At 38.3% G+C, this 20,569-nt stretch overlaps 2 protein-coding genes across 2 annotated transcripts; one reads left to right on the top strand and one right to left on the bottom strand.

Moving 5' to 3' along the window:
• Positions 1 to 1,144: 1,144 nt before the first annotated feature.
• On the top strand, positions 1,145 to 11,037 carry LOC115918112 (cation-dependent mannose-6-phosphate receptor-like). Its single transcript, XM_030990165.1, has 8 exons — positions 1,145 to 1,317; positions 5,444 to 5,537; positions 6,168 to 6,295; positions 7,391 to 7,478; positions 8,194 to 8,291; positions 8,766 to 8,892; positions 9,954 to 10,017; positions 10,506 to 11,037. The coding sequence occupies exons 1-7, from the start codon at positions 1,145 to 1,147 to the stop codon at positions 10,014 to 10,016; spliced, it is 771 nt and encodes a 256-aa protein (XP_030846025.1). The 3' UTR covers position 10,017; positions 10,506 to 11,037.
• A 6,021-nt stretch (positions 11,038 to 17,058) lies between these two features.
• LOC105438943 (toll-like receptor Tollo) lies at positions 17,059 to 20,354 on the bottom strand. Its single transcript, XM_011667353.2, has one exon. The coding sequence runs from the start codon at positions 20,012 to 20,014 to the stop codon at positions 17,753 to 17,755; it is 2,262 nt and encodes a 753-aa protein (XP_011665655.2). The 5' UTR covers positions 20,015 to 20,354; the 3' UTR covers positions 17,059 to 17,752.
• Between the last annotated feature and the right edge of the window lie 215 nt (positions 20,355 to 20,569).

Genomic DNA, 20,569 nt, shown 5'->3' with positions numbered 1-20,569 from the left:
GCTTATTTTATCTTCCACAAAATCTTCTCTTTTTCAAGTACCTAACAGAATAATTCACAGGTAAACAACGGAACGATAGAGAATTCGATCTGACAAATATTTTACAAAAGATTCAAGTTTATGACAGATTTGAGAAAAGAAGAAACAGATCATGATGAACAGATTGAGAACTCAAACGACAAAGAAATCGGAAATGTATACTGAAGACTCCTGAACAAAGTCTTAGAGTCATAATAGAAACCTGTTTGTAGGCTCATTTGTGGCTACGAAGCTATCATACCATTCATAGTCACATGACCTATACGGTACCCCATGTGATCATTATATTGTTATCTCTCAAGAACATTTAAACAGCTCGTGGTTATATGTCCTCGTCCTCATGCGGAGCCGCCTTTTCTTACAAGCGTCTCTGATTTCCGAGATCAAAGATCGAAGATCACCTGATTCGAGGACGAATTCTGAGTCCCTTTTTCGTTTGTTTTTAGTTTTTATTTATACATGTATATTTAATCAAGCAGGCGAAATGGGCGGTATCTTTTACAAGAATTTCAAAAAACATATCTATATCATTAACAAATATTTATTCTAAATTCAAAAACATAAAATATAAATAATCTACCCCCAATATGAAAGCTATCATATCGACTACATAAAATTAATAGCGTTAGGTAAATCTTATATTAAACACGGGTCCAGTATTCTTTTTCCACAAGGGGGTACAAGTCCGAAAATTCCGTGACAAGAAAACAAAAACAACAAAAAAACAAACATACGAACAAAAACGCACACACACAAAAACTAAAACATTAAAATGTCATTAACCTACTATTATCCTTTTATTTTATTTTTTTCCCCCTGGCTCTGCCACTGTGACAGATTTTTAAAATAAAAGTAAGTAGATGACTTACAACAGCTACAAACTTATTCAAATATTGATATAATCATTAACAACAACAACAACAACAATGTTTTAATGAGAGGTCAACATAATCATGAATCTTATTCTAATTTAACAGGGCTATACATTCGGTAGTGTTGTATCGTAGTCGTTCCGTAGCTATATCTTATCATAAAATCAACATCACACAGCCTTAGTAATTTAAATCGTTCAAAGTCCGTTTAAGACTTTAAGGAACTGCTCAAAATGGCGTTCCCAAGATTTCAGGCCTGCATAGTGCTGTTTGTATGCATGTTTCTTATGGGCTGCGAATCGCAGGGTGAGTGTATAAAGACGGGAACTTGCACATGTACGTTTAACGATCAGTATGGAACTAAAATCGACTTTAGTACAATCGGAAACCGAGATGGAACACCTAAGTAAGTATAATCATAATCATAATGATAATTATAATAACAATACTCCATACTTGTATAGCACATATTACATTATGATTGTACTGTCTATATGCGTTTCCAAAGGGCATATCATTACCCCCGCTTTTTATAGCTCCGGCAACTGTAGCGTTCAGTGCATTCAAGGAATTATAAATCCTACCTGTTATTCACTTATACCTGGGTCGAAATTTGTGGGGAATATAGATTCATGTGTTGCCAAAGGACGTTAGTGCTGTGGCAGTGATTTGAACCCCGTGCCTTGTGGATAACAGTCCGGAGACTTATCTAGTTCAATACCATTCGCGACAATTCAATTCAAAGTAATACATATTTTTTCTTTCAATTCTCTTTCCATATAAACAACAAAATACTCAAGCAATTTATTCATACATACATCATGATATAAGCAATTCAATTCAATTCTGGTTTATTGTAATTAAAAAACATGCTGAATAAAAAGTCCGGAGACTTATACAATTCAGTGTACAAATTATAAAAACATACACGAATATATTAATGAAAGCGATACTTTTAGCAATTTTCATACTGATTTAAATTAACTAAACAACTAATATCAAGTTATAAATATATAACATAATATAACAAAATCAATACTTTTAGCAATTTTCATACTAATTACTGATTTTAATTAACTAAACAACTAATATCAAATAATCGTAAAATGATACATGTTGTAATTATTCAGTTATAACATTTAAATAATAAAATATTTAAATAGTAAAGCAATTTAACGGAGCATCAGCTTTAACAAGGGGGAAGATGGTGTACTTCCTAGAAACATGTTAGCTTGTGTCGGTTATACCTTATAACAATATACTACAAATACATAATAACAACAAGAAGCATATACGAAGAAAGGAAAAGAATGCTGTTAATATCATGTTCATTTGTAATGCAACATCATTCAAATGTTTGTATAGGTTTAAACGGGGATCCGACATTTGCCCCTCAACAATAGGCCATTTTCGTAATGTTACCAAATTTAATGCAAAGTCTTTGTGAAGTGCCTCAATTTCAATCACCTGATAAGAATAACAGTATTTCAAAAGTCAGAATGCAAACTGCATATATTAAGTGTTGCTAGGTAGGTCAATACATACTGTTTGTCCTACCTGGTGACAACTAAAGTATGCAGTTCGAAGTCTGTGTATTGAAATACTATTATTCTTATCAGGTGAATGAAATAATTTGTATTGAGGCACTTCACAAAGACTTGTGCATTAAATTTGGTTACATTACGAAAATGGCCGGTTGCTCCAGGCTCTATTCTGTTATTCATGCACTCTACTGTTAGATTAAGGTACAGGGGAATGTTCAGGTATATGGGTTAGATGTTTAGAGGTTCGAGTCCCGCCGCGGCACTAATGTCCTTGGCAAGACATTGATCTACATTTGCCACTCTCCACATAGGTGTTAAATCGGTACCGGTAGGAAGGAATTCCTTTAAATGCCGTGAGCGTCGAAATCGGCAGCCTAGCATAGCCGGGTAATGTTGGAGCGCCTTGAGGACCTTGCAAGGTCGATACGTGCGCTATAGAATCCAATATTATTATTATTATTATTATTACACTTATTAAGTGTAGGATCGGGTTTAGGGATAGGGTAAGGTACAGTGTTTGGTTCAGGGCTGAAGATAATAATAATTATTGTAGTCAGGGTGTATTTATCCGTGACTACAGAGCATTTGAAACCAGTGCCCCGTTGCATACAACTTACCATTAGGGACTTTTAGATTGAGTGGACGAGAACACGACGAACGCCGACTGATCATGCGTGTCAACGTACTTAACTGCCCATGTTGACTACAATTAAAAATCTTTTAGATTGCACTCGACGATATACATGCATGCAGGAAGTAACACTATGAACATCACGGACAAAGAAAGAGGACAAAATATACAGTTCCTCATTCTACCCTCAACAAAGGAATATTCCTTCACTGCTATTATGTAAAAATGTGTAGAACAGGTGAATACACATTTGTACATAATAACAGGGAAAGGATGTTCCTTTGTCTACCCGAGGAACTGTATATTTTTTGCGCACGCGGCATACTAGTACCTTGAGCATGTAAAGGCGCTATATAAATACTAGATTTAGGAAAATCAAGGTTGACGCATTCTCGATCGCCGACTGAGACGACGTAACGCATGCGCAGTGCCTTAAAATGACGTCACACGATGCAGTCAAAGCTGTTGACGTGCAAATCTAAAAGTCCCTATTAACTGATACGTGTGACGTCCATTCAAAACAGTGCATTAAAGGGACGTCGATCGTAGCAATCCACGTTGTCGTTGTGCAAATCTAAAAGTCCCTATTGATGGTAACTTTGCCACCAATGGCAACTACTATAGTAACAGGGCTCAACAGCCAATCAAAATCAAAGTTTCCATGGGAGTTACCATTGATGGTAAAGTTATCACCAATGGGAGGTTTTATGCAACGGGGCCCAGGGCATGTGTATTCAAACCATATCTAGGAATATTTTCTGCATATGCAACAGTCTTCTTCTTATCGAGTCACTACACAAGTCCCGTCCAGTGGTCCACACAGGCTTTGGCACGGCAATTCACGGCTTCCAGGTCATCTTGGGTGCATGGCTCTGGCAGGAGTGGGCAGACTAGCAGGTGTTCCATTGTCTGTTCCTGGCCGCATTCACATGCCGTTTGTTCGTCTCCTAGACCCCACCTCTGCATTAGGACTCTGCATCGACCGTAGCCAGTTCTTAGGCGGTTGAGGCTAAGCCAGGTAGGCCAAGTCTCACTGGAGCCGGTTGCGAGGGATTCCTTCGGGCTGAGGGAGAGTTTATGTGGAGTGGTCTGAAGGTGGTTAGACCACAAAGTCATCCTTTGGTTGTGAGGGCTAGTATTAAGAGGCTCTACAGAGTGCAGAAAGCTGTGTCTGGATTTGAGCCGCTTGCCCACTGGCTGTTGTTCGAAGAGTGGGTGGAGTGGATTGTTTTCTTTTTTGTCCTTTTCTTTCTGGGACAAGACCAACCTTCTGACGTGTGGAGGGGCAATATGCAACAGTGTGCAAAGGTGTTTGAAAGGGTGCAGAGAACGGCTTTACCGAGTTACAGTGGAGCCCTCGAGTTTTGCATCGCGTCAATATGATAAGTTTAAGAGTGATCTTCGAGAATTTATGATGACTCCTGCGAGAGATTTAACAAATTATCACCATAAACAGTCTACCTAAAGTGTTTCTCCTAAAAATGCATAGTTCGCTATATTACAAGTCTATAGGCCTTCATGTAGTTAGAAAACCCTTCTGAATGTGGAGTAGTCGAAATTCCACTTTTAGAAAAGCATTATACACATTTTGAGTTGAATCCACGCTCACATTCGTCGATTCCATTCTCCGAAGAGTTACTCAACTACCCCTTTGAACTAGCTGGATTACACTATACTTTTGAATGGATTCAACTCCAAAAGAATTAAAGATTATATAATAAAGAATATGGATTCCATTTGCATTAAAGCCATAGAAAGCACTAGCGCAAAATCCCCTCTATATAGTACCATCTAAGGTTAGCTGTACCAGTACGGTCCCGTAACTCGCTGCTGCAACAGCTGCGCTGTAGGTTCTGACATCGAGTCCCCTATCCGTCTGCGAAGTGGGAATTAAAGCCCCACTGTCCTACTGTCTTGTAGCTACTTGCTCCCTCTATATAGAAAACTTCCCCAATCGGTGCCTGTTGGTCCCCCATGATCCTCTTTTTCTTAGGTTAGATGAGAGCTGAATTAATGAGATAGCCACCTGTCAGTGACCTCATTGTGTGGTATAATCCCTTTTGGCCCTGTAGTATTGACGGTCTTTAAGTACTGGGTTACCCACCGATGGCAAGTTGACCATGATAATGACGCTGTGCAGAAGTTCATCAGTTCATGAGCGCTTTAAGAGAGGGGGGTCATCTTTTCTATTATTCATAAGTCCTCTGTATCCGTGTTCATATCGCCCTTTTTAGTTCAGAACATGCTTCATTATGTTTATTTCATCTTTTCTATTATTCATAAGTCCTGTGTATCCGTGTTAATTATGTGATATCGCCCTTTTTAATTCAAAACCTACTTGATTATGTTTGTTCCAGGTTTGACTTTGGCAACTATGGACTAGAAGGAACGTTCACCTACGCGTTTAATCCTTGCTTCGCCTTCTCCGCTGGAAGCTGCAAAGATGTAGTCGTAAGTCATTGCCCTCTACTCATCAAAAGATATTAACAGGAACATGAACGCAGTTGAAAGTATGTTATTTTATGATATATAATATTGACAAAGTCATGTTACTCATTGACATGATGACGAGATAAATTATCATACCGGCGCATCCGATGGGGTGGTTTGAGGGGGAGGGGGGAGGGGGGAGGGGGGCATACATGAAGGGCAAGAGTCCACCCCTAACCCTTCCGGCAAAAGGGCATGAGCGAGGCTGGTACACTTTATGCTTTCCAAAAAGAGCGTAATTCATGATAATAATGATGATAATAGTATTGAGAAGAAAAAAACACTAATGATAATGATAATATTAAAAAATAACTACAATAATATTGATGATAATAATTATAATAATGAAAACAACAATAATACTGATAATTATGATAATAATTGTACTGATAAAAAGAACAATATCAAGGAGAATACTTATTTATATTTTTGATTGTGCTCGTATCAACCACTCAAGGAATCGCTCATTTGAGCGATTCCTTGAGTGGTTGATACGAGCTTAGCTACTAATCTTGCTCTCATGCAGCAGGTCGGACAGGTCGGAAAGTGTATTATGTAGACTATTTAATGTCACCGTATGTTTCTTTATAGGGTTGTCAAAAAGATACGAATGCAGAGGCTTCATATTTTGACATTGGTAACCCCGAACCAGTATCCTGGACAACTAGCGATGAAACGATTTTAGTTTCATACAGGGCTACGCAAGGAAGCGAAGTGAGGTATTAAAGTTTATTTGTCTGACTCTTATCAACGTTATCATCATTGTCATCATCTGTATCATCTTCATCATCGTCGCCAATCTTTGATCATCATCATTGCCAACCTTTGATCATCGACATCATCATCATCATCATCGTCATCACCATCCTCATCATCACCATCATCATCATCATCGTCATCACCATTATCATCATCACCATCATCGTCATCATTCATATTATTTCAAGCAAACATCATTATCATGATAGACATCCTCACCATCACCATCATCATCTCCACTCCCATCTTTTTGACACCGGTAACCCCGAACCAGTATCCTGGATGACAGTATCCGGAGGAACAATTCCAGTTTCATATCCTTTAAATTTTACTTATGTCACTTCCCTTAAATGCATCATCATAAACATAATTATCATCATCATCATGATAACTACAATCAGTATCCTCACGACCATCATCATCAACATCATTCTCAATATTTTATCTTTCTCAATATCATTCTCATATATTTTAAGAATCAATTTTAACGTCTATGTTTTACTATAGGCCTACATTGTAATGTTAACGTCTTCACATCTCTATAATTAAAAGAATATATACTAAGGATTCAAATCTAAAATGTTTCGAATCAGTTTCTAATATTTTTTGCATACATGTACATTGCATTTTTGTCATCTTATGGCATATTGTTTACCATTATCTGCTTATCAAGCTTTCATTATTCATAATATATGTTTTTTGCTTTTAAAGCATATTAGCAATTGTTTGGCCAGGACGGATTAGACCTCAGTACGTGTTCACTGGCAGGTTGTTTTCTCATTACATCAGTTCTCAGTTAACATAAGAAAAAGGGTACAATGGGGGAACAACGGGTACCGCTTAGGCATTGTTGGCTTTATAGAGGGCGCAAGTAGCTACAAGTAGTGCAGTGTGGCTTTTAATAACCAATACCTGAAGTCCAGTCAGAAGCCCATTTAATTTTTATCATTTTATTGTTTTAAGAAGATAAATTATCTACTCAAAAACTCCATTTATCCTGTATTCATGATAATGTTTGATTCTAAAAGACTCTCTACTTGTTTGTTTTCTTGAAGAACAACTGCGGTTAGTTATACATGTGATCCAACTGCTCTGAAAGAACCAACACTTGTAATACAATCAGAAGCCCCAACGAGGACCTATGTAAGTTTGTTTGGCCTAATGATCAATATTCTTCGAGGCTCATTAACACAAATATATTTTCCTATTACAGCATGTGTTTAGGGTGATAACACTTAAAATTGCAACATCGTGTTATCTTTGTATGTAGGGCATGCGGGGCACGTAACTGGGGTAAACTGGGGTATGTTTGATGTGTTTTAATAATAACTTAACGATTTAGTTGATAATATGATGTAATTTCACCCTTCCTTGTTTGAATTTGTTTAACTTCTCAATAAGTCAGCTGTGCTGTAATGGCTCAGCTGATTTGTATTATTATTCGATGCTGTTTCTGTATCAGGAAATAAAAAGATACACAAATAAATATCATGTATAAATAAGTCGATGAATAAATGAATAAAGCACTAAATAGATACATAAATAAACAAATGAACAAATAGTTAGTTTCAAAATGATTTCACTCAAAAGTTATTTTTCTGCAGATTGTGGGCGTTCGTTGTCCGAACGGTATGTTAGTAATTGTTCAGATGCTATTTGTCCGCCTGGGTCCGGGTACGGTGTAGCCTCTTGTCGATGGCACTCGCGTTGTTGGAGTCCGAAACCGAGCGCTTCGCTCGCCAGAATTTACGGACTCCAACAACGCGAGGGCCATCGACAAGAGGCTATGTACGGTGCACCTTAGAGATCTAGAAACAGTGATAGGTTTCTTTCTCCTTTATTGCTCATCTCTCCATAGAACATGGAAGTAAAAACATGCGCTGCTTGTAGCCCAGCTGTTTCAGGATGCTCTTCATCTTCAGGCGGGCTCACAGGAGGAGGTATCGTGTGTATTATGTAAGTGAAGACAAGGGAAGTCCCTAAAGATCAGGAGGAGGAGGATTACGATGACGATGACGAAGATGATGGTGATACTGATTGTGATAATGATGATTTTGATGGTGGTGATTATGATCTTGATGATTACGGTGGTGATGCTGATGATGACGATGATAGCAATAATGTTTGCGATGATGCTGGTGACGATAAAGATATGCTGAGGATGATGTTCTTGATGATGGCGTTGATGATTACGTCGAAGATTCTGATTCTGATGACGATAATAATCATCATCATCATCACTATCATCCAACCTGTTCAAATACATTTGAATAACTTTAAGATAATTTTTAAAAAATAATAATAATTTAAAGGCCTATCAATTATCGTAACGTCTTACTGCATACATGTCTTAAATGAAACGGGCCCTCCTTGCAATAAACCCTCGTTAGAAAGATCCTACTCACATAATGCACTTTTTTCTCTCCCTAGATTCACTGTTGTTGTGTCCGTGTACATTGTTGGTGGGATTCTGTTCCAGGTATTTGTGAGGGGAGCCAAAAAAAAAGAGGTCTTCCCTAATTACAGCTTTTGGTCGGAATTCCCTGGTCTTGTGAAGGTACGAATCATTTTTAGATGGAAATTATCATGTCTATTTAATATGTCCCTTCAGATGCGGATCATGGGCGAATAGGTATTATGAGGCGATGGAAAGTAGAAAGTGAAACTGGATAGTTAGTATTGGGCAACATGAAGAAACGCCAGTCTACCCCGTCCCTCGGCGAGAGTGAAGAGGGGGGGGGGGTAGGGTGAGGAGGGGGCGAAATGTTTCACAACCACGAAACATGCATCGAATAGCGTCTATTTTTAAGGAGGGAGGGGCGATCGAATTTTACCTGACAGGACCTACCCATTCCCTAAAAGCAGGGGCGTACGCAGGATTTTTTCAAGGGGGGGGTTTTAAAATATTTTGCTCCCGAAAATTTGAAAATCGCGCCGGCCGAAAAGTCGCTCAGTGGGGGGGGGGGGGGGGTAAGCGGACACTTTTTTTTTTTTTTTTTGGAGGTAAAAAAAAATCGCAACGACTCAGCCAGCCGAAAGTCGCTCAGTGGGGGGGGGGGGGGGGGGGGGGGGGGGGGGGGGGGGTAAAGCGGACACATTTTTTTTTTTTTGGCCTCGAAATTTCATAATTTGACATTTTTTGTCGTTGGGGGGGGGGGGTAAGGTCACCTTATTTAGGTTAGCCGTGGGTATAACTTTTTTTTTTTTTTTTAAATAATAAAAAAAAAAAAAAAAAAAAAAAACAAAACAAAAAAACAAAGGGGGGGTTTTAGGTTTTTTTAGGGGGGGTTTACATACATAAAAATACCAAAGGGGGGGGGTTTGAACCCCCAAACCCCCCCCCCCCTGCGTACGCCCCTGCCTAAAAGAAATGAAGACATTGGTTCATTTGCTCATGGTAATTATCAATGTTGCCAACTATAATTATTGGGAAAATATGAAATGTGATTGTGTGTTTTTCCCGTTTTTTGTTGTTTTAGAGGCGGGTCGTCCCGGTCGTGTACTGCGGTTGTTTGCAGGGTTGGAGGATGTTGTTTGAAATGAGACATAAATTATTATGAAAGCTTAGAAAGAAGAATTTAGTACTACTATGTCTTTCATGTTTTGTTTGATACACAGGACGGGTTTCTCTTCATGCTAACACCGTGTAGACGAGGAGGATATTCTGAAATGGCGGAATAAAGTAAGTCCTCAAAAAAAAGAAGGTTGAGTTAGGATGGCAAATAATCTTTGAGCTTTCTTATTCTTTTGATGGTTTGGAATACCATAAGAGAAAACAATCCTGAGGTATCCTCTTCAAAGTCCTCATATTCGACATATGAGGAGTAGAGAAGTAGCTAATTTTACATTTGACACTAATGGCGCTTTACATATTAGAAGTAGCTAAAAAAAATTAGGACCAACCATTCAATCATGAAAACATGTTTCACGCCTCTTTTCCCCTTAATTGAAAATTTACTCCAATTTTGTTCATATGTACGGTTCTAAATATTTTCCCTTTAATTCCATATTTCTTGCAGGCAAGATCTTGTTAACGATGTTCGATATAATGCCTCTCTTCATGTGATTTGTATGCTACGGCTTTGAACCAAACATAATAATAATTATTGCTCTCTTCCTTTGATTGATCATGGAAATGTTGATTGGTTCCTTTTTCTTTTTCTTTTTCAGAGCATGCAAATTGGGTGTGCATATCGGAGCCTGATTGCGAGGATTCTTTAGATATTCTGTATAATAATGATGATAATAATACAGACAGTAATAATAATAGTAAAAATAAAATTGGTTATTGTATGGCGCTCATGTTAGATTTGACACTAATGGCGCTTGACAACTATTACCCCGATATTAACAAAACTGCCATTTATATGGCGCTTTAGCATTTCAAGGAGTAAATTCTTGCCAGGTGCCCATTTACCTCACCTGGGTCGAGAGTGGCAAATGAAGATTAATTTCTTGCCAACGGACATAAGTGCCACGGTTGGAGTCGAACCATGTGATTGACAGTCCGATGACGTGTCCACTAGACCAAGACACCTCCATAATATGTTTCTTTAATCATCATAAACTGTTTATAACATAAAATTCATGTACTAATGATTTGCAGACCTCCGTATGATAAACGAGAGATTATTAAATAGATAAATAAGTTGATATACAATGTCATGTGTATAGAGAGATAGAGAGAGAGAGAGAGAGAGAGAGAGAGAGAACATGATCAGAAAGAAATAGAAATATAGATAAATATTATAAATAGATAGGTAGATAGAGATATTAAATACATAAATAAATAAATATATCGTGAGAGATAGACAGGAAGAGAGAGAGAGAGAGAGAGGGGGGGGGGGGGAATCGGAAAGGTATACAAAATATTATTTCAAGATGAAGATTGAGCTTCATATATCATAAGTTATACATTTTTAATTGTCGTTATATCATACAAGATATCATATTGTCAAACAAATCTTATCTTCTGTTCGATGGATATTACCGGAAGAGTTTACGTATTGGTTTTTGAAAAAAAGGAGACAGAATAATTTTCGGAGTTAGATTATATCTCTCGAGCATGTATTACTTGTTTACTTCAACAACCCGAACTTTTAATTGCTAACGTTAAAATCTGACATAATGTCATCCAAATATGTTCATGAAACATAAATTAGCTGACAAACAGTATATTGTGACGTCGAAATGATGTGCTTTGACGTTCTATTGTTATTTGAAAACTATATACTTACATGTATACAATACGGACGTGTTTTTATATCATCAATGTATGTGTGTTTATCTCCTTTCTACATCTACAGTAATAATCTTGACTTTGTGTAAGTGTGACGAAATAGTTGCTTGTATGTATATTTTGTGTTTTTTAAACAAAGGCGCTACAACGGTTCAGCTATACTGAATGAGCACTTTTACTATAGAAGGGGGGAGGGTGAGGGACCAAACTTGCTGTAGACGGGTGAAAAATAGAAAGTAATGCCTTCGAGTGGAAAGATTGTGGCTGAGGGTGTGGGAGAGGGTCGTTCCATCCGTCTTAAAAGTTGCCTGCCCCCTTTCCTTTCTTCACTATCTTTCAATCTTTCGAAGGATGGGGCTTCTAGTCTCGTATAACCCCCGTAGCTGCGCCACCGTATCTGAATTTAGAATGATCGAATGCAATTGGCCAAGTCGTCAAAAGTGCATGTGCGTGTCGATTCATTTAAATTAAAAGCTGTTTCACAATTACTGCCCTGTGTTTAAAATCTTTAAAATGTCAAAGAGACAGTTAAGTTCGGGGTCCCGTCTGATAAAGAGTTGCTTTTGATCGCAACCTATGTGCGATCGATTGATATCAATTCCAACTACACTGTATGTAGATACGAGATTAGAGACTGCAAACTTGCGATTGATCGGAGGACTTGCGATATATTTGGATCAATCGCAACCCTTTATAAGACGGGACACTGGTAAGAGTGAATATAACAGTTCATAGGTTTGAAATATTATTTCTTTTTTGTAAGTTTGGAAGGATGTCGTAGGAGAAATAATGTGCTCTGACTGTCTGATAAAAGATGGCTCTTCAAATACCTCCGACATTCGAAATACGACAAGAAAGAGCTGAAAAGTTTGGACCAAACCGTCATACCATGCGCATGTGAAATCACTTCTGTGTGTAGTACATGTGACCTTCCGCAAGGCTGGGTCAATTTATTATGATTTTGATGATGATTCACAGCACAGTGTACACAATTTTTTATATGCTAAATCAACTTATCCCATTGCTTCAAGATAGTTACTTTCTCAACTTTATTTTTAAGTGCTTGGATCTTTCTCATAATTTTAATCTTTAAACAATGCTACTTTGAGTATTATGTGAACAGTACTAATTATTGGCTACTTTGTGAGCATTATGATTGATATCTTCATTAAAAGCTATACTTTCATCGAAAAATGTATATTCAGTTCTTTGTTATTGTGCTACGATCTAAATGCAAAATAGTGGAAATTCTCTCCTTTTACTAGTATAGATTAGGGATCAATTCGCTTTGGAGTTAAAACCCTCGACCAGATGGTGGAATCCTTTCTCAAAAGAGTAATTCAAACCACTTATTTGGAGTGTATTCCAGTATTAATTATAGCTGCTTCAACCCCAAACAGAGCGACCGCTATACACGACTCCAAAAAGAAGGGGTTTACCAGGAGGTGGGTTTACCACTCCTCTACATCAAGAGAGCGCGTGTATGCTCGAAACCGTAGTACTTATATTTCTCATTGGACAGAGGTAAAACATAATTATGCTTGTACAGTCATTTGGTGATAAATAAAGGAATGCATATGGACACAGACTGTGGGTCAATTCTAAAAATGGTGATACAAACGGTGTTGGGCTTACGAAAACAATCAGACAATTGGGACGCAGGGGCTCGCTTTCATTTGTGTAAAATTAGGTCTTGACCTTTGGTAATGTGTGGGCGATCTAAGAGGATGTAAATGTGTGAGAGTGTGTGTGTGTGGTGGTTTCGGATGTGTTTTCATTGATTGCAGGCTACTATATTCATATGGTACTGATACTACCTGTCAGGTCTTATCAATAGAGTGGTGAAGTGTGACGTCATCAAAAAAAAAATCAATTTTTAGAATTTCTCAATTTTTCTTCATTTTCCGAAAGAGCATAAAAAATAATGTCCAAATGTCGAAAACCAATGGCTGAAATATGACCATCTGAATAAAAAGCTTGCATATATGGGGACTCAGTGTTATATGCTCTAGCTCCCAATGGTTAGGAGCCAGAGCATATAACACTGAGTTTCTATAGAAATATATTCATTCCGGTGATCATATCTCAGCCAATACTTAACATATTCAATTGGTTTTCGACATTTGGACATTATTGTTTGTGCTCTTTCGGAAAATGAAGACAAAATTGAGAAATCCTAAAAATATTTTTTTATGACGTCACAGCTTCTGTACTCTATAGCTTTTCCACTAACCGACCGAAGCACTCACAGATTACCCATTCACTGGAGTCAATTACTATTCCGCACGTTATAGTGTACATTCTCCTCTCCCTAGGGAACATTCCAACTAGGTGCCATTAATTTTGACGAGCGCGCAGATGATAATCCAACCACTATGATGTTCGTATCCTACCGGTAGCTCATTGAACACATGCATGTGTGGAAAGGAGCAATGTGGATAAAATGCCTAGTTGCTCAAGGGGGTGTTTCACAAAGACTAATTAAGATCGACTTTAAGTTGGACTTAACTACGGCAGGTTGTTCATACCATTGTTTGCTCTCATAATTGGTCTCTCAATTATGATCTTTAGATAATATTTTTTCCTTCAATAATGAACTAAATTCTGTAGATTTGCGACCACGATTTGTGCGTCCCTTGAAAAACCAATGCCAGGAATTGTTAGTATTTGTGAATCACTCCCACGGACACAAAGGCCCGAATTCACAAAGGAGGTTTGTCGACAGACCTTGGTTTTCGTACGTCATATGACGCGTTTTTACGCGTTTTTTACAAACCTGGTTTGTAACGAACAAAAGGAGGTTTGTCGACAAACCTCCTTTGTGAATTCGGGCCATAGGTGCCGTGCCGGGAGCTCGAACTAAAACGCATTCCCAGTCATGTGATACCAACCGACTACAGCACATTTGCGATAAAAGGACTGTAAGAAGAAATTCTGCCTTTTCATCCCGCACTACCCACATTTGTTGACATTTTTGTACTGTGGGCATGACCCTTAGTATGAGCAGAAGTATACCGACATTATAAGAAAATACACTTAAAGAGGCTTTGGTGCCTTTTAACATGACCAAAGTATTTGACTTTTCTTTCCTTAACTAATCCTACCATTGTAATTTGTTTACGCCATGCCACGTGCAATATCTCTGTATTGGTTTTCATTCGGGAACTGCCATATACGGTACGTGTACACTGTAGATGTACAACAACAGAGGTTGAAAAAAAAACACAGACAGTTTCTCGGTTTTCTTATATTTTAATTTATGCGGCAAGTCCGGAAAATATCGACACTTATAGAAGTGGGAATGAGAGCCTGATATTCCTTCAATGACCCTGCTCTGACATAATTACTACTCACTTTTTTTTACCTCTAACATTCTCACCTCGAGCATTTTTACTTCTGACATTTGTATTTCTGACATTGTTACCACTGGCATTTTCACCTCGATTTTTTTTACCTCTGACAATTTCACCTCGAGCAAATTTACCTCTGATATTTGTATATCTGACATTGTTACCACTGGCATTTTACCTCGGGCATTATTACCTGTGACATTTTTACCTCGGGTATTTTTACCTCTGACAATTCACCTCTGGCAATTTTACCTCTGAAATTTCTATTTCTGACATTGTTGCCCGGCATTTTTATCACTTGCATTTTTACCTGTGACATTTTTTACCGCGGGTACTTTTTTTACTTATGACATTGTTACCACTGGCATACCTCGGTAGCTGTTTTTCGGCTATTGTATCTGGTGAAGCCGAATCCGACTTGCTATATGCGCAATCTTATACACGTAAATCGCGGGTAAGATGAAATTAAAGAAAACTTTGAAAACACTGCAGTCTTTAAATAAAAATGTAGAATTGGTGTTGGTAGAATTGATCAAGTAAGATAGTCTTAAATAATAATCATTAAAGATAAAGGTGAGTTCTGGTCATCCGATTGCATTGTAAAAGAAAGGTGTGGAATGGATCAGAAAAAGTTGATCATATAGCATGTAAGTATTGGTGTGTCAAGGTCTGGAGTCATTAAAATCATAATAAATTTGGCACAGGCTTGGGAAAGTAACAAGCACTGTACACATAAAGATGTGTATGGGACTGCACAAGTGGTGTCGGGGCTACTATGATTTCCTAATCTTTCTATGCTCATTACTCAGCCAGTATACATTTTCTACCAAATTTGTTTGGCAAATGACATTTATTTGTAATCTTGAACATTCAATGTAAGTTTCGTTTGATTCTGTGAGAATTCATTTTCTTTTTTAAACCAGAACTCACCTTTATCTAAAAGTAAAGATATTCGAAGGTCACATTGTTGTTATAGCTATGGCAGACAAAAGTGTATCATTATAAAACGCATCATCTAACCCTGTGTTTATAAATATAAAGAAATGTACGCAGAAAATACACAATTTTAAAGAAGATTAGTTGAAGTACCATAGTAGTGTTAATTGCTCATGAAATGTTTATCCACGGCTCTCAAATAATTCCCACAGTTCAGTGACGCTATTTGTTACCATCTTATTTCGATCATTGACGTACTAAATACCTCATCTGTTGCCCGGTATGTCGATTCTTTGTCATATATTATATAACATTGTATACTCCTCTAGACCTTATTTGTCAGCCGCTTTTTGAATAAGATGTATGTTGCCTATTTTAAAGTACAATCTTTATTAGATTTAGATGATGGTGTCATTGCAAATGAGAATCACAATCTAAGTTACTTATATGAATTATTAAGGCCAGGAAGGAGAATGCGCTCATTGAAATGTCGGACAAGCCGATATTTGAGCTCATAAGTTCCATACTCCGTTCGGTGTACAACCAAATGGAGTGAGGAGCATGTGGACCCAAGTATCGGCTTGGTGTGGTTTTCCTTCCTTCCTTTCTTCCTTCACACTGATGTTATATCCTTTTCATCATTTTCAATGAGTAATAATAATAATAAATTACATTTATATAGCGCTAAATACAAAGTTCCTAAGCGCTTAACAAAAATAAAATTAAAGTAATGTTAACCTACAAATTACAACAATATACATGATACACAATTATAATAACAAATTCTTAATAGCAATCATACAATAATAATAGTAAATATTTACATAACGCTTTATAGTTTAACAAACAAAATATGATTACATTACATTACATGTTGAACAGATAAGTCTTAAGTTTACTCTTAAATGTTTCTAAGGTTGGGACTCGCGTATTTCATGGGGAAGATTGTTCCAAAGTTGGGGGGCACAGACAGAACAGGCACGATTTCCAAAGCGGGTGTGGGTGCGAGGTGTGGGTGAGAGGGCCTGGGGCCAGATGAGTAATACTAGAATATTACATTTTTAAAATTTTGTCTACCTCTTATTTTGATGGTTCTTCTATGATTATAAACACAGCGATATAGTTTCTCATACACCATATATATATTACGTATTTTTACAATGTTTGACCAAAACAAATTTCCATGTATTCTTTTGAATTTGGATGAATATAATGAATTGAATTGAATTGAATTAAATCTTAAACATCTCATACTATAGTATCCTCGAATCAATATACATAATTTACTTATTAACATGTCGTTCAAATGAACTTACCCTCCCATGCCTAACTCCATTTTCATTTTGTCTCCATCTACTGTGTCTATAATCGATTTCTTATTAGATGCAAGAATCGTATCAATATAATATTGTTCTTTAATACAAGTCAAGAACTTGTTTTTATAAGTGGTATTGGGCATACCCAGCACGAGCCTTGCTTTCCTGATTTTCGGTTCCTTCTACTTTTTGAATTATTTATTGCACTGATCATTATGTTTACCACATTGTACAAATAATGCGAAGTAAATAAATGTGAATTCCTACTTCAAAATGTCAAGGAAATTTAAAACATCGCGTCATTCTTCAAATACCGTTTTGGTATGCAAGTTACTCCCAAGCCAACGGGTTTACACTTCTCGGAGTGTTGAGTTTGATTTTCTATTTCATCCATTAATAATCATGTAGAAATCCATGGCTATTCCGTTGTCCTAAACACTATTCACGAATGACATTTATTCTGTGGTATAAAGATTATACTTGCTTCTTCGAACACAGACGAACGCGTAACCTTGACAACAGTCTTAATAGTATCACTATAATATTACTTTTATTGCTACAGATGCGACGGACATATCATATTCCATCAAAATCAACGAGTTTGATTTGATTCCGTGCTGTTCTTTGGTTCGAGCGCCCTCTTTTCAGCGCCAAAAAGAGCTTGTTTTTAAATTTCGAATCAAAAGACTCGAGATAGGTTGTAGTTCTTATGTATGCCTTCAGGTCAGGATCGAGAGAGTCTTGGCTGATATCTCCAAGAGTGATGATGAGCAATGTGTTACGGCGATCGTGCAACGCTTGAAGATGAGCCATACGGAACTCGTACATGCACCAGTCACTCTGCAGGAAGTTGTCTGACAAGACGAGAATGACACGACGGCTCTGCGCCACGGCGCTCACGATGTTGTTCGCGATGGTGTCGCCTGGGACAAAGTGACGATGATGGAGACAGATGGTGTAAGAAGGCTCATCTTCAGTTTCCAAAAGTGGCACCAAGTAACGGAGCACGAATTCGTCGTCAAGTTGGCAATAGGAGATAAAGACATCGAAGGGTTTGTTCGCGTCATCTTCGGACAGGTCTTGAGGAAAGTAACGCAGTAACATGAGCTGGAAGAGCGTTTTGTTCTTTTTGTATAGAAAAACGCAAATGAGCACAACCACGAGAACACCAGTGATGGCACCAAGCGATGCAAGTGGTGCGAGTAATGGACTTGTCCCATGTTTCCTGCAGTAAGAGGAATCGAGGTTAGCTAATGATACGGTGGTACCGTCGCGCTCCCGACATGTTACATTGCCCTTAACCTCTAATGTGTACTTGACCAACCCCTGTAATGAGATCAAGTTACAGCTACAAGTTAGTGGGTTTTCTTGGAGGCTCACTATTTCGAGACTTTGAGGGAAGTGCTGGATAGCAGGGAGGACGGTGAGAAAGTTTCCGTGTAGATAGAGATAGGTTAAACTTGGGGTGTCCAGAAAGACCCCATCAGCAATAGTTCTGATGGAACTGTGGTTTAAATACAGCGTGTTAAGTCGAGTCAATCCCTGGAACGTCCCTTTCGTTATATTGCGAAAATTATTTCCGTCGAGTTTCAATTGCAGGACTGAGTTTAAGAGTCTAAACGCTCCGCTTTCTATCCTCACGATACTACACCTAGTAAGCGTCAAGTCGCTTAAGAATGGCATTCGAGTTTTAAGCATACTTTTTCTAAGAGTGTTCCAGATATTCCCGGTTAGGTCCAACGATGAAGTATTGCTTGGTATGCCTCGCGGAATACGTGTTAGATTTTCAGATTCACATTCGACATTGATCACACGGCGAGCTGTTTGAAGCCCTAGATCCTTCAAAACCTCGTAGCATTGACAATGTTCAGGGCACAGAGAATCGGACAAGGGGCACTCAAAATGCTCAGGCCTTATTGAGAATAATGGTATTCCATTCAGGTTGGGTGGTGAAAAGCATTCGATGTCATCGCGATCACTTATCCAAACATCCTGCCCGTCATAAATACGAAACCAAGTAAGACGGCAGTCGCAAGTGAAAGGGTTACCACCTAGCCTAACCACCAACTGATTTCCAGCTAGTCTCTGTTCCCCGAGAGGGTTCGACTGGATATCGAAGAGTCCATCGTGGAGAGTCTCTAAAGAGTTATAACTAAAGTCGATGAATGTGAGTCTTCTTGCCCATCGTAAGACATTCGTTGGTAACGATTCGAGACGGTTGTTACGGAGAACGACGTACGAAAGCGAAGAAAGTAACTCATCTGTTTGAAAAACACTTTCGGAAATGGACGATATTAAGTTATGTGACAAATCTAACGAGGTTGTATATCCCCGGACTCCTGGCACAGTGTCCTCTGTGAATGAAGTCAATGAATTGTAGGAGAGTAAAAGCTTCTCAGTACCTAAGAAACTCAGACTGAACTTCTCATCAAGGTTATTTCGTGACAAATCCACTTCTTCGAGGGACCTCATCGACCGGAACGCATCAGCGTGTATGGATGAAATGTTATTGTCATCTAGGTATAATGTGTTCAAGAATTCGAGGGGTTTCAGAAGGTCACGGGAGATGTGCGTAATGCTATTGCTCCGGAGGGACAGTACCTGCAAGTCTTGAAGATCATTGAAGATGCCATCGGGAAGTTCTCGAATGTCATTATCCCACAAACTTAGTTGCCGAAGGTGGGTCAAACCTCTGAAAACCTCCGGATGCAGAGACTTTAAATCAAGTTGAACCAGTGACAGTACCTCAAGGTTTTTGAGGGGAGAAAAGGCATCGGGTTTAATGGAAATACCATCCTCTAAAGCGAGGGTTAATTTCTGCAGACTAGGTAGACCCATATACGTATCGGCGGTGATGTTGAAGGGCGTAAAGCAATCGACATGGCCAAAGGGATCAACTTCCTCGGCGATGTCGCCACATTCTTTTACCGCGCTCTTCAAAAAGTCGGAATAACTGAGAGAATTGTTCCATGAGCAATCAATGTACACTCTCCTGGATCGCGGGAAATAAAATGGATCCGGATTCGTAGCACTGATTAAATCAGGGGTCAATTTGCATGAGACATGCTGAAATGCAGCAAGGGAGTCAGTGTCTGTGACTGTGATGTTTGGAGGGTCACATTGGCAACTGCTATTACCTGTCGGTAGCGGTACAACTGGACACTCGATAACGTATGGAGTGAAAAATGCGGAGTTCACATGTTCTTCACAGACGCAAACTGATATCAAATTCAACAGGATTGTCAATAAGAACTGTCCTTTAATGAAGATTCCCATTGTGGCAAGTTTTGTTGAAATACTCAATAAAACAAATGTTAATCAAATCTCATTCAATCAAATCATATCTAATCCAATGCAAATCCAATCTATAACGTCTTTCGTAGTGCGACTTTT

Source organism: Strongylocentrotus purpuratus, unplaced genomic scaffold, assembly GCF_000002235.5.
Source record: "Strongylocentrotus purpuratus isolate Spur 01 unplaced genomic scaffold, Spur_5.0 spur5_scaffold_19, whole genome shotgun sequence".
NCBI lineage: Eukaryota > Metazoa > Echinodermata > Echinoidea > Camarodonta > Strongylocentrotidae > Strongylocentrotus > Strongylocentrotus purpuratus.
This window is presented reverse-complemented; position numbering and strand designations above follow the sequence as displayed.

Excerpts from the sequence above, each read along its gene's own strand:
- LOC115918112 (XM_030990165.1), top strand. The coding sequence starts at position 1,145 with ATGGCGTTCCCAAGATTTCAGGCCTGCATAGTGCTGTTTGTATGCATG. Across the intron at positions 1,318-5,443 it reads AACCGAGATGGAACACCTAA|GTTTGACTTTGGCAACTATG; the intron begins GTAAGTATAATC and ends TGTTTGTTCCAG. Across the intron at positions 7,479-8,193 it reads AAGCCCCAACGAGGACCTAT|AACATGGAAGTAAAAACATG; the intron begins GTAAGTTTGTTT and ends ATCTCTCCATAG.
- LOC105438943 (XM_011667353.2), bottom strand. The coding sequence starts at position 20,014 with ATGGGTCTACCTAGTCTGCAGAAATTAACCCTCGCTTTAGAGGATGGT.